At 41.5% G+C, this 14,367-nt stretch overlaps 1 protein-coding gene across 5 annotated transcripts in view; it reads left to right on the forward strand.

Annotated features, from left to right (window-relative positions):
• Positions 1-14,367, forward strand: part of ZNF613 (zinc finger protein 613) — an 18,506-nt gene continuing 4,139 nt past the window's right edge. Inside the window, exons 1-5 of one of the 5 annotated variants that reach the window (XM_086353788.1) lie at positions 1-201; positions 934-1,079; positions 2,045-2,171; positions 2,453-2,545; positions 7,255-8,998. In XM_086353788.1, the coding sequence (XP_086209914.1) occupies positions 2,138-2,171; positions 2,453-2,545; positions 7,255-8,945 (1,818 nt within the window). In that variant the 5' untranslated portion in view covers positions 1-201; positions 934-1,079; positions 2,045-2,137 and the 3' untranslated portion in view covers positions 8,946-8,998. Of the gene's footprint in view, positions 202-933; positions 1,080-2,028; positions 2,172-2,452; positions 2,546-3,528; positions 4,432-7,254; positions 8,999-14,367 lie in introns of those variants that run through there. The other 4 variants (XM_086353787.1, XM_086353786.1, XM_086353789.1 and 1 more) reach the window with 4 other exon arrangements.

Raw genomic sequence — 14,367 nt, forward strand, 5'->3', positions numbered from 1 at the left:
GTCCCTGATACATCAAGATACAAGATACATCAAGTGACATGAGGAGGTTTCCCTTCCTCGATGTCCTCACTTGCAGGGACATCACTGCCTTGGGACTAAGATTTCTAACCCGAAATTGAGGGAAGTCCAAAAGGAGACTCAGGACACATCCTAGTCTTTGTCCAGTTCTCAATATATCAGAAGAAAATGATCAAGGACCAGGTAACTTTTTGGCTTATCTTATTCCTTCCATCATTCTGTAATTGGTTTCTGGGGGGACTGTAAAACGCAATTGAATTCAATAGAAAATAACAAATTGGAAAAATAGGATTTGTGCAGAAATAAATTTAGATTTAAATTCAGCATCACACGATACTGGATGCTTGGGGCTGGTGCACTGGGACGACTCAGAGGGATGGTATGGGGAGGGAGGAGGGGGGAGGGTTCAGGATGGGGAACACATGTATACCTGTGGCAGATTCATTTCGATATTTGGCAAAACTAATACAATATTGTAAAGTTTAAAAATAAAATTAAATTAAATGTTCAGAAAAAAGAATAATAAGTTCAGCATCCAGGGAAAGTAGCATCAGGAATATATTGTAAACGGGATCTACACTGAAGGACTAATGTTGGCACAGCGTGCGTGATTGGAGTATCCTATGGGTTACCCTTGCTGTCAAGGGTAAACTTATATTTAACATTTCTTTTTTTTCTTTATAATTTTATTTATTTTTGGCTGTGCTGGGTCTTCATTGATGTGCAGGCTTTTCTGTAGTTGCGGCGAACAAGGGCTGCTGTCTAACTGCAGTGCGAGAATTTCTCGTTGCAGTGGCTTCTATTGTTGCGGAGCACAGGCTCTTAGGTACAGGTTCAGTGGTTGTGCTTAGATGCTCCGAGGCATGGGGTATCTTCTCAGACCAAGGATTAAACCCATATCCCCTGCATTGGCAGGTGGATTCTTTACCGCTGAGCCAGCAGGGAAGCCCAGGAGTTCACAGCCACAAGTAAATGATCCTGCCACATTGAAGACCGGGTGCAGCCTAATAAATAATAATTAAAAAAACCCTCCAGTGATTACGAAGTACATCTAGCAAAAAGTAAGAGTCCTCTTCACAGGCTTCTTTCCTAATCCCCTGGTTTCACTTAACAAACAGGCAGGAGTACGTACTTCCAGTCACTGAGTTTGTCTGCCTCTGTGTCTGTGCAGATGTTTGTGCATGGATCTCGCTCAGCTCTTAGGCCTTTGGATAGTACCCTTCTATGACTGTATTTACAGTTTCATAAACTGAGTTGGGGAATGTGAGATCTCTCTCAGTCCTCTCTATTGTTCTGGTTTATATATATAGTCCATCATTATATGTTTGTGCTGCATTTTGAGTACTTTCTTCAGATCTTACCATTCATTTTATTATCTCTGCAATGTATCTGGTATGCTGTGAACCTGACTGGTAATGTAAATATAAATAATGTACATAGGTACGTAAGTATTTGTGTGTTTTTTGAAGGATGCTATTTATTTTCTTAGTTTGCATAATGTGCTTTCCTAGTCTCTCACTGTTTGGACATGTTTTAGAAAGATGTCTTTATTCCTCCTAACATATATATCTTGTAATTATAGTGTGTGGCGTTTCTTCACAGTTGATTCTGATAATGGTTACAAAGATTCATGGTGAATGTAGGAATGTTCTATTCATCCGGGTGTCACTAGAATATACTTAGTGCCTGGTACATATATACTTGCTTCAAAAAAAGTTATATATGTAGCAAATGGTTCAACTCTATATTGCAAATGTTTCTAGTTTAGCAAAAGGATTTAATGAAGACATTATAGAAACTTCTGATTTGTTGAATGATGGTTGACTGAACAGTTACAGAATATTTTGGGAAATAGGTTTGAACATGGCTAGATTTTGCTTCTATGACAATGTAGTTTAAAAAAAAAAACACCTCTGTGTATAGATGTAGCCTAAATGGTAAAAGGAAAGAGAGCAGAACAACTTCCTTCACATGCCTTCTATTATGGTAACCAGAGAAACACTCTAGCAGGACTGTGTTGTTACAGGTATCACTGACACTGGAGGATGTGGCCGTGGACTTCACGTGGGAGGAGTGGCAGCTCCTGGCTCCTCCTCAGAAGGCCCTGTACCGGGACGTGATGCTGGAGAACTATAGCAACCTGGTGTCTGTGGGTGAGGACGGCTCCTCGGGTCCCTCAGAGAGTCCCCAGTCAGTGGCCTTTCTTATTTTGGCTTCAGCTTCTGAAAGCTCGTCCGTGTCCATGGTGCCCTGAAGTGGTACCTGAGTCTCAGTTTCCTCTCTGGTCCCAGACTAGAGAGTATGACGTGCCCTTCCCTGAGAGATGAGCCTTCTCTTGGCTAAGCTGCACACTGTGTACTTCCTAAAATATAACTCCACGCTGGCAGACCACAACCCAAGTCAAGAGCCTGTCTGTCTCATTTCCCATGAACAGGGTATCAAGCCAGCAAGTCAGCTGCTCTCTCCAGATTGGAACGAGGAGAACTGTGGCCCGTGGAAGACAAAGTCCACAGTCGAATCTGTCCAGGTGAGTGAGAGCACCAGCACTGGGTTGGCCACAGGACTTAGGTTCTCATCATTCAGAGATGTCACAGCCATGAGCGTCTGACAACATGGAAGCCAAGCTTCCACGACGCTCTCATAGAAGAGCTCTTTATCTTTTAGGCGTGTCAAAGAATGTCTCTGTTCTTGGATTTCATCCCTGTTTATTTCATCTTGATCTTGATTTTTTTTTCTCTTAAGTTTCTGTTTAGAATTCTCAAATCTTCCTGTCCTGTCCCCAGCACTGTATCACTGATGGTTGCTTCTGCTTTCCTTGCTATGAAATTATACCTTCCACGCCTCTCTCTGAAGAGACATGTTTAATTCTTTTTAAAAAATTTTGGCCACACAATTTTTTAGTCAGAACTTGTTTTAGGGAAATTTTTTAGTTCCCTGACCAGGGATCAAACCTGGGGCCCCTGCACTGGAAGCCTGGAGTCTTAACCACTGGACCACCAAGGAAGCCCCAAGATTTTTAGCACTATCTTCTGGCAACTGCACCTTCTTGCCCCTTTGGATAATATTTATTTCCAGTCCTAACATTCACATCATCTTTGATTGGCAGATAGGGTTTCAACATATAAATTGTGGAGGGAGGAAAGAGAAACCCTTAAGGCAGTCTCTGGAACCTTCGATTTTTTTTCTTCATAGATGTGTGTTGGGAAAGCCTCGGTCTTCCTGTGTTTCTCCTCTGTTCTCTCACCGCTGCTACACTCACAGCACTTCTGACATCAGATATGTGTTGGGTTTTTCCCCATAATAAGCAGTTCTCTGCGACACCAGCTGTATGTTTGTGTGCTCAGTCGTGTCTGACTCTTTGCAACCCCATATACTGTATAGCCCAGCAGGCTCCTCTGTCCATGGGATTTCCCAGGCAAGAATACTGGAGAGGGTTACTGTTTCCCTCTCCAAGGGATCTTCCCGACCCAGCGATCTAACCTGCATTTCTTGCATCTCCTGCATTTGTAGGTGGATTCTTTACCACTAGCACCCCCTGGGAAGCCTGGCACCAGCAGAATGTCGTACAATTTAACTCAGTTCTGACACTGTCTTCCTGGAGAAAGCATCAGATCCCACAGGTTAAGGGCTCCATCACACCAGACACCCCCCCTCAACTCCACTTCCAAACACAAGTCCAGGTTGTACCCTTTGCTTCTGACTCACTTGCTCTAGACTGGGGCTTCCAAAGACTCCCCCCTCAGGTTCAATTCATTTGTTGGAGCAGCTCACAAAACTCAGAGAACCATTGCACTTACTAGATCACCAGTTTGTTATGAAAGGATCTAAGTCAGGAACAGCCAGATGAAAGAGGTGCCCAGGGCAGGGTGTGGGGAAGGGGCTGAGGGACTTCCACAATGTGTCTAGGCATAATGCTCTCCCATCACCACCATGTGTTCAGCCACCCAGAAGCCCTCTAAATCCTGTAATTTGGTTATTTTTATGGAGACTTCATCCCCCTAGGCATGATTGATCACTGACTTTGTCTCCAGCCCTTCTCCCCTCTCTGGAGAATAGAGGTGGAGGTGAGACTGAAAATTGGATCAGATCCAAGCATCTGATCAGGGTTTGGTCTTTCTGGTGACCAGCCCTACCCAGCATCCCCCACCCAAAATATAGGTGAAATAGAGCTTACAAAATGACATAGAATGAGAAGGCAATAGCCTGATACATAAAAGGCATAGGTGGGATTTAAGTAAAGATGATGGAGACCAAAGAATGAAGGTATGAAGTTGGAAACATGCTAGGTCTTGAGGGAACTGTTGAAAGATTAGCCTGAAGCCCCTTAAGGGCCGGTTTTAGGAGGTAATTGTACAGGAACAAGTGGAATGTGTACATGGATAAATAAAGTAAATGTTGGTCATATAACTTTTATTTCCAGGCTAACTGTTCTGGTCTTTGTTAGTAGAGTTGACCCTGAATAACACAGGTTTGAATGGGTCCACTTATATGTGGAATTTTTTTCCATAAATATGTAATAGAGTGCTATGCTATCTGAGGTTGCTTGAATCCTTGACTACAGAGGGATGTCTATAAAGTTGATCTTTATAAAGTTAAATTGGATCTTGACTTCGAGGAGGGTCTGTACCCCTAACCCCGTGTTGTTCAAGGGTCAGCTATAATTGAGGTATAGTGGTGGCGTTGTGAGTTTGGTTTATATTATCCTTGGATATGTAGTCTTACTTTTTAATTGGGTGGCAGTAGTGTGAGCTGTAGTTAAGTACATCCAATAGTTCTGAGACAAATGGCAGGTGAACTGTCAAGAGTCCTGAGATCAGTAGTGTGATCCTTTAGGATTCCTTAAATGATGGAAACCAGGATGAATATGTAGGCTGTTGAAAGAAAATGCTGTTAGTGGCAAGAGGTGGGCTTAGGGTTTGTTACAATGAAATGGAAACAATTTGGATATTAACATGTGTACATGTACAAAGGGTAAAAGAAAAAGGTGCCAGTTCCCTAGTATGAAATTGTGATATAAGATACATATATATCTTGGTCTTTGACCTTGGTTTAGCGGTCCTAAAACCCTTGTAGTTTCCTGAGTACAGGACTGCTTATTTCCCTTATTAGTATCAGTATAGTCAATGTTGAGTGCTCCTCACTGGGCTTTTTAAAACTCAAAGTCGTAAGACTTTCCTGTTGGTCCAGTGGCTGGGTCTCTGAGCTCCCAATGCAGGAGGCCTGGGTTTGATCCCTGGTCAGGGAACTAGATCCCACATGCTGCAACTTAAAAAAAAAAAAAAAATACTATATGCTGCAACTAAGACACAGTGCAGCCAAATAAATAAATAAATATTTTGAAAAACCCCAAAATCTTAATGTTACAAAAACTATAAATTTCAACCCATGCCTTCATCTACTTTCAGTCTACACTTTTTCCCAAATATCTCATCCTATCCCCTATCCTTAAATAATATTTATATACAGATGATTCCCACAGTGTTGTCTTCAGTGAGGACCTTTATCAGGATCTGTATGTTCAGTTGAATTTTTCATGTCTGCTTTGAATATCCAGAACCTACCTGAAGGTTGATATGCTTTGAGATGCACACTTGATTTAGCAACATTGTAAACCTCAGTGATAGTCCCCATCTCATTAAAAACCACTACTCATCTATCCAGTGGCCTAGGTCAGGTAATCAGGAATAACACTTGATTCCTTACATTTATCATAGCCACCATGAATGAACCTTGTTTTTTCTTTCTCTAGATTATATCCTAATTTTTTCCACCTGGTTCTCTATTGCTTCCTCAAACCACTTTTCACAATTTGCTCCTGCCTTCTTAATTGTTGCTTTAATGTTCAGTTTTACCCTAACAGGAATTTATGCTCAGTGACAATAAGGACTTTGTTTCTATTTCCTCATCACTGGCATAATGCTTGATACATAGCCATAATTTAATAAAGATTTATGGATGTATGAAAGTGTGCCACATCATTTGGAAACAAATAGCCCTCTGTCTTTGTTGATAATGAAAGTGAAAGTGTTAGTCACTCAGTTATGTCTGACTCTTTGTGACCCCATGGACTACAGCCCTCCAGGCTCCTCCATCCATGGAATTCTCCAGGCAAGAATACTGGAGTGGGTTGCCACTTCTTGGTCCAGGAGATCGTCTTGACCCAGGGATTGAACCTGGGTCTCTTGTGTTGCAGGCAGACTCTTTACTGTCTGAGCCTCATAATAACTTGATTTTATTTTACTATCAGCATACTTTGTAAGTTCACAATTACGAAACAGCCAAATCTGTATTTGCTCATTTTGAATGCTCTAACCTCATCTGTGCCCTATTTTACCCTTTATTTTACCCTTTTGTGTTGTACTCTTGTCCAGGTAATAACAAACATATTTACTTGAAGTTTATTCCTTTTTTTTTTTTTGAGTTAAGGTATAGTTGATTTTCAGTTTTGTGTTAATTTCTGCTATACAGTAAAGTGTTTCATTCTTTTCCATATTCTTTTCCATTATAATTTCTCACAGTATATTGAATATAATTCCCTGTGCTATACAGGAGGACATTGTTGTTTATCCATCCTGTTTATAATAGATTACATCTGCTCATCCCAAACTCCCAATCCATCCCCTGCTTCCCTTTTGGTAACTACAAGTCTGTTCTCTATGTCTGTAAGTCTTTCTGTTTCATAGACAAATTCATTTGTGTCATATTTTAGATTCCACATATAAGTGATATAATATCTTTCTCTTTCTGACTTACTTCACTTAGTTTGGTAATTTCTAGGTCCATCCATGTTGCTACAAATAGCATTATTTCATTCTTTTTTTATGTCTGGGTAGTATTACATTATGTACCACATCTTCTTTATCCATTTGAATGCTGATGGACATTTAGGTTGTTCCATGTTTTGGCTATTGTGAATTCTGCTATGAACATAGGGGTGCATGTATCTTTTAAAATTATAGTTTTTTCAGATATATGCTCAAGAGTGGGATTGCTGGATTGTATGGCAGCTCTATTTCTAGTTTTTTAAAACCTTCATACTGTTTTCCAGAGTGGCTACACCAATTTAATTTACATTCCCACCAACAGTGTAGGAGGGTTCTCTTTTCTACTTGGAGTTTCTTTAAACTGAGGTTCATAGTATTGTCTGTAAAGAGCCCACCTACCCAAAGGCATTTGTTAAACAGTTGCACTCTGTACCAAGTTCATGGGAAGGTTCATTCTTCTCTTCTTTCCTAGAAATGAGGAAAGATGACTGTCTTCTACAGGAGAACTTGCAAAATCAAAGCTGTCCAAAAAGAATGGAACAATGTCATGAACATAATGCACTTGGAAATGTTTATCAGAGCAAAAATCATTGTCCTTTATGGCAAAATCATGATATACTTTACTTACATGGGAAAACACTGAAGTCAAACTTAAGTTCAATCAGCCAGAACAGAAACTATGAAGTAAAGAACCCCGTTAAGGCTAATGTAAATGGGAAATTCTTCCTCCATGCAAAGCATGAGGAATTTCACAGTGAAAGTAAGCTTCCTGAGTGTGGAATTCCCATGAACACAAATTCACAGATCATTACATGTCTAGGAACTCAACAGATAAATAAACCTCATGTTTGCACTGAATGTGGGAAAGCCTTCATCAAGAAGTCCCGCCTCATCGATCATCAGAGAGTTCACACAGGAGAAAAACCCCACAGATGCAGTGTATGTGGGAAAGCTTTCTCTAGAAAGTCTAGACTCAATGAACACCAGAAAACCCACATAGGAGAGAAACAGTATGCATGCAATGAGTGTGACAAAGTCTTCCCTAAGAAGTCACGGCTGCTTATCCATCAAAAAACTCATACAGGTGAGAAGCCCTACATATGCGACGATTGTGGAAAAGGCTTTGTCAAGAAGTCTCGGCTCATTAATCATCAGAGAGTTCATACAGGAGAGAAACCTCATGGGTGCAGCCTGTGTGACAAAGCATTCTCCAGGAAGTCCAGGCTCATGGAACACCAGAGAACTCACACGGGAGAAAAACCTTATGAATGCACGGAATGTGACAAAGCCTTCCGATGGAAATCGCAGCTCAACGCACACCAGAAAACTCATACAGGGGAGAAATCATATATATGTAGCGATTGTGGAAAGGGCTTCATTCAGAAGGGCAATCTCATTGTACATCAGCGAACTCACACTGGAGAGAAACCCTATGTATGCACTGAATGTGGGAAAGGCTTCATCCAGAAAGGCAATCTCCTGATACATCAACGAACTCACACTGGAGAGAAACCCTATGTATGCACTGAATGTGGGAAAGGCTTCAGCCAGAAAACCTGCCTCATCTCGCATCAGAGATTTCACACTGGAAAGACTCCCTTTGTGTGTACTGAATGTGGAAAATCCTGTTCACACAAGTCGGGTCTCATTAACCACCAGAGAATTCACACAGGAGAGAAACCCTACACGTGTAATGACTGTGGGAAAGCATTCAGGGATAAGTCGTGTCTCAACAGACACCGGAGAATTCACACAGGAGAGAGACCCTATGGCTGCAATGACTGCGGGAAAGCTTTCTCCCACTTGTCATGCCTTGTGTATCACAAGGGGATGCTACATGCAAGAGAGAAACGTGGCGACTCAGTCAAGTTGGAAGATGCTTTCTCAAAGCATCTCAGCCCATCACATCCAAGTGATATGGTACAGAGGAAAAGCCCTGTTAGTGTGGTGACTGTGCAGATGCCTTCTGTGGCAGTTCAGACTCCATCCCACAGTAATAAGCCCCTAGAAGATGAGAACATACCCCTTGTGGGACAGCTAGGCGGCAGATATGCACCCTCAGCAGGTAATAGAATTCGCACAGAAGAGAAACCTAGTGAATGTGGTAGCACCCTCAGTGGTCAATTATGTCATATTTTTGTCACAAAAGACACACAGGAATAAACTCATTCAATCAAGCTGGAAAACCCTTGAATAAAACCTTCTGGCTCTTTGTATGGCTGGCGAGTGTATACTGAGACAAATAGTATAAACACAGAGACTGGGAAAGCCTCTCATGGAAAGATAGACCCTAACAGGGCTTTCATAGGTCACATATGTCAGTGAGGTCATAGTTGGCATAAATGTAATGACTCTGGAGAAGTCCTTCCCCAGAAATAAGATTTCAGTAGGTGTCAGAGTTCACACTGGAGAGAAACCGTTGGACCTCTGAAGGCAGTAAATGGGTCAGTGGTATGTTCCTAGTCATCAGTTGGCAGAGGAAATCATGTAGAAATGAAACTCTGAACACACCAACTATGGCACGTCTTCAGCAAAATATCAGAAAGTGCATGAAGCAAATAACAAACCCTATGAAAATGAATCTTTTAGAGATGGCTGTCACAATTTTAACTTGATATATCAAATTGTAGGACAGTACACCTGGAATCAAATTCCTAATTTTGGTGTCAGTTCAGTTCAGTTCAGTTGCTCAGTCGTGTCCGATTCTTTGCGACCCCATGAATCACAGCACGCCAGACCTCCCTGTCCATCACCAACTCCCGGAGTTCACTCAAACTCATGTCCATCGAGTCGGTGATGCCATCCAGCCATCTCATCCTCTGTCATCCCCTTCTCCTCCTGTCCCCAATCCCTCCCAGAGTCTTTTCCAGTGAGTCAACTCTTAGCATGAGGTGGCCAAAGTATTGGAGTTTCAGCTTTAGCATCATTCCTTCCAATGAACACCCAGGACTGATCTCCTTTAGAATGGACTGGTTGGATCTCCTTGCAGTCCAAGGGACTCTCAAGAGTCTTCTCCAACACCACAGTTCAAAAGCATCAATTCTTTGGTGCTCAGCTTTGTTCACAGTCCAATTCTCACATCCATACATGACCACTGGAAAAACCATGGCCTTGACTAGATGGACCTTTGTTGACAAAGTAATGTCTCTGCTTTTGAATATGCTATTTAGGTTGATCATAACTTTGCTTCCAAGGAGTAAGCGTCTTTTAATTTCATGGCTACAGTCACCATCTGCAGTGATTTTGGAGCCCCCCAAAATAAAGTCTGACACTGTTTCCACTGTTTACCCATCTATTTCCTGTGAAGTGATGGGACCAGGTGCCATGATCTTAGTTTTCTGAATGTTGACCTCAGTGACTCCTTAATTGAAAGGAAGGTGTCTCTGTTGCACTTCATCTCTGAAAGTTATAATGTGATACATTCCCCTCTGTGGGCTTCCCTGGTAGCTCAGATGGTGAAGAATCTGCCTGCAATGCAGGAGACCTGGGTTCGATCCCTGGGTTGGGGAGATCCCTTGGAGAAGGAAATAGCAACCCACTCCAGTATTTTTGCCTGGAGAATCCTATGGACAGACCATGGGGTCACAAAGAGTCAGACATGACTGAGCAGCTAACACTAACACTCCCCTCTTTGAAGGGACATGAGTCTTCTTTTCCCACCCAGGATCATTATATGGTTAGCTCTTGCATTTCTTCAGTTCTAACTTTACTCAGTTTGTTGTTTCAGCCTACCAAAGTCCTTCAAAGGAAATGAAATACATTTAATCTGACAATGTAACCCAGCATGTTTGGATGTGCTTAACTTTATACATCTCACTTGGAGGAACAGAGCTCAAAATTCATGAATAATCTATCAGCAAAGCTCTGGCTCTAGAAGACAGTTCCCTTGCTATATACACACCATCCAGAAAAAAACTTTTTAACAACTGTTTCCCTTGACTTGGTCCTGTCCTAGGACCTAGAGATGATGACAGTGATGAACTTAAGAGGAAATTCTTTCCACCTTTGAGCTGGCAATTGTTTAAAGGCTAGATTTCATGCCTATGGTAATTTTACCCACAGTCAAAGATAATCAAAGTATGTGTACACCTACATGAGTTGAAAAGGACATATAAGGAATGAAGTATTTCTGATAATTTTCCGTTCAAGGTGAAAGGTTGTTGCGTGAAAGATGACAGGATTCTTGACCTCTGGAGGAGAGGAATTCAGTCCGGGGCCAGTGACGAGGCTTGATCACTCATAGCTTTGTGTGACAAAGTTTTATTAAAGTATAAAAGTGATAGACAAAGCTTCTGATATTGACATCAGAAGGGGGCAGAAGGAGTGCCCCCTTGCTAGTTTTTCGCAAGCTGTTTTATGTCTGTTAGAAAGCTATTAATCAGATAAGAGAGACAGCTCAAGACTGAGGGAGTTTCACCAGGCCCCTCTCCCACAGTATACATTTTTTTGAGATAGGATGGAATGAGGTGTGTCATCCCCCAGCCATAAAACAATTGATATGAATACTGGTTTGTTGAGCTATTATAAGCCCAAGGTTTGAGAAAAGAAAAAGTTAGGTAGAACCATTTTGAAGAAAGGCAAATTCCAAAGCAAATACATAGTTTCATTAACATAGCTTAAGTAAAACATTTTCATAAGGAAAATGCATTGGTTAGCTCAAAGTTTGAGAAAAGTTCAGTTCAGGTGGAAACAGGTATCATCATGGCAACACAGAATTTTATGAGAAACCTTTTATTTTTGTATAGAGAAGGAAAAAAATCTGACACCTGCTGCTTAAGGGAGAGAGAAAAAATTCTGACACTTGCAGCCTATTTCCTCCCTTTGGAGATACCTGGCCTTCCTGCCTGTTACCCTCTCAAAGGGACATATTAAAAGAGAAAGGGGAAATAATTCACTTAATTTTACATAGAAAAGGGTATGGATACTTTTTAAAAAATGTTCACATTGTTCCACCTAGATTATAAATTGTTTGTTAGTTTATACATAATGGTATAGTCCCCAGTTCATAGCAAAATAGGAAATGAATTATATGTAGATTTGAAAATTTAATGATCTCAGGAACTAACCTAAGTTATTTTGTCGCTGAAGGAAAGGACCTATTGGAAAGCGATTCTCAGGGTCAGAATTATTGCAAGAAACCTTTTTGAATAGAGGTTCCTGTCAGAATATAAGATGGGCAGATCAGAGAAGGAACAGTGAGATATTTAATCCTAACGTCTTAGTGTGACATAATGATGAATGTATTTGGTCACTGCTCTTGGTTCCTGACACAAAGGTCATGAAACCCTTGGAATTTCCTGAGTGATGGGAGTGATAGGAACATCTTACACAGAACTGTTAAATCCCTTGGAATTTCCTAGGTGATAGGAACATATGCTCTCATAAAGTGACTCTGGGTGGGCTTCTGCCTATCTCTTAAGTGCGACTGGTCACCAGAAAGACCAAACCATGATTAGAAGCTTGGAACTTTCTACTTTATCCTCATATACTATGGGGATGGGAGAGGGGCTAGAAATTGAGTTAATAATTATTCATTTAAATATATATATGTCATCATTTGAATTTCCTATCTTTAAAATGTAGCCATGAGTCAAGTATATATTTTTTAAAGGAAAGGCAACATACATATGTATATGTTTAATAATATGTGTAATGATATATACATGTTTGTCAAAAAAGGACCTTCCATATTGTGTTGGGGGGCTTCCCTGGTAGCTCAGCTGGTAAAGAATCCACCTGAAACGTGGGAGACCTGGGTTCAATCCCTGGGTTGGGATGATCCTCTGGAAAAGGGAATGGCTACCCATTTCAGTATTCTTGCCTGGAGAATTCCATGGACAGAGGAGCCTGGCAGGCTACAGTCTGTGGGGTCACAAAGAGTCGGACACAACTGAGTGACTTTCACTTTCACTATTGTGTTGGGGGGTCCCCAAGACCACCCTCATGTCTGATAATCTGCTAGAAAGACTGATAGAACTCAGAAAACTTGTTATCCTCCAGGTTACATGTATTACAGAAAGAATAGACACTAAAATCGGCAAAGGAAAAAGGAAAAACCACACCCACACTGATTTAGGGTGGAAGCTATAGAGTCCATGGTGTCAGTGGACCTCTGCAGGGACTGGAAACTAAAATCAGGCCTGTGGGTTTCCTTCCAGCCTGCTGGGATCCAGCCCCAGATAAAGACTGGACATTGGGGTTCAGGGGAGCTCCTGGTTGGTGATACCCCCTGCCTGCCTGCTGTCACACATTTATGTCAGGAAAGTAACCCTCACTATTATATATAAAATAGATAACCATGGGAATTCTCTGGCAGTCCCATGGTTAGGACTCTGCCCTTCTACTGCAGGGGACACAGATTCTATCCTTGGTTGGGGAACTACTATTCTGCAAGCCTGAAGGTGTGGCCAAATGAAAAACATAACCAAGAGCCTATAGACAGAGAACTATACTAAATATTTTGTAGTAACCTATTAAGGAAAAGAATCTGAAAAAGAATATATATTCACGTATGTGCATGCTAAGTCACTTGAGTCATGTCTGATGCTTTCTGACTCTATGGACTATAGACTGTCAGGCTCTTCTATCCATGGGATTCTCTAGGCAAGAATACTGGAGTAGGTTGCTATGCCCTCCTCCAGATCTTCCCGAACCTGCGTCTCTTATGTCTCCTGCATTGGCAGGTGGGTTCTCTACCACTAGCACCATGTGGGAAGCCCAATATATATGAATAATTGAATTGTTTTGCTATATATCTGAAACTAACACAACATAAATAGACTATACTTCAATTTTAAAAAGTTAATATTTTTTAAATTAAAGGGATTTATTATGTATATGTCAAACTCTGGCTTCCCTGGTGGCTCAGATGGTAAAGAATCTGCCTGCAATTCTGGAGACCTGGGTTCGATCCTTGGGTTGAGAAGATCTGGAGAAGGGAATGGCAACCCACTCCAGTATTCCTGCCTGGAGAATCCCATGGACACAGGAGCCTAGCCGGCTGGAGTCCAGTGTTGCAAAGAGTCAGACACTACTCAGCGACTAACACCATGTAAAACTGACTCACTTTTCTGTGCATCCGAAACTAACACAACATTGTAAATCAGCTATACTTCAATTAAAAATAAGGGGGAATAAAGTCACACTGCCCATGATTCCATTGTTGGAAAGGCGGCTGGAAGCTCCATTTGGAACTTCCCCAGACTCGGCCCCTCCAGTCTGTTCCCTTGGCTGATGTTAATCTGTGTCTACTTCAGCTGTTATGAACCCTCATTTTGAGTACAACAGCTTTCAGTAATCCTGAGCCCCTCTTACAAATTATTGTCATTTTAGGGAATATTGGAAAATAGAACTAACTTCTTGCTATGACCTTTGGTTACATGACTATCAAGTCACTTTCTGAGAATTGTTTATGGCATTGGCTATAGGGTTAAACATATTCAAGCCAACAGGTGAACCTGGGGTTTGTGCCACAGCCTGTGTTCTCAAGATCTGTTTCCTCAGGGTGAGTGAGTCTTCGAGCTTAGGGCTGGGGTGATGGGAGAAATATGAGCTGGAGCAGGGCATAAACTGGGTAGTATCCCTG

The sequence above is a fragment of the Bos grunniens genome, chromosome 18 (assembly GCF_055505025.1).
Source record: "Bos grunniens cultivar Pamir isolate PY7600 chromosome 18, Bosgru_T2T1.0, whole genome shotgun sequence".
In the NCBI taxonomy this organism is placed as follows: domain Eukaryota; kingdom Metazoa; phylum Chordata; class Mammalia; order Artiodactyla; family Bovidae; genus Bos; species Bos grunniens.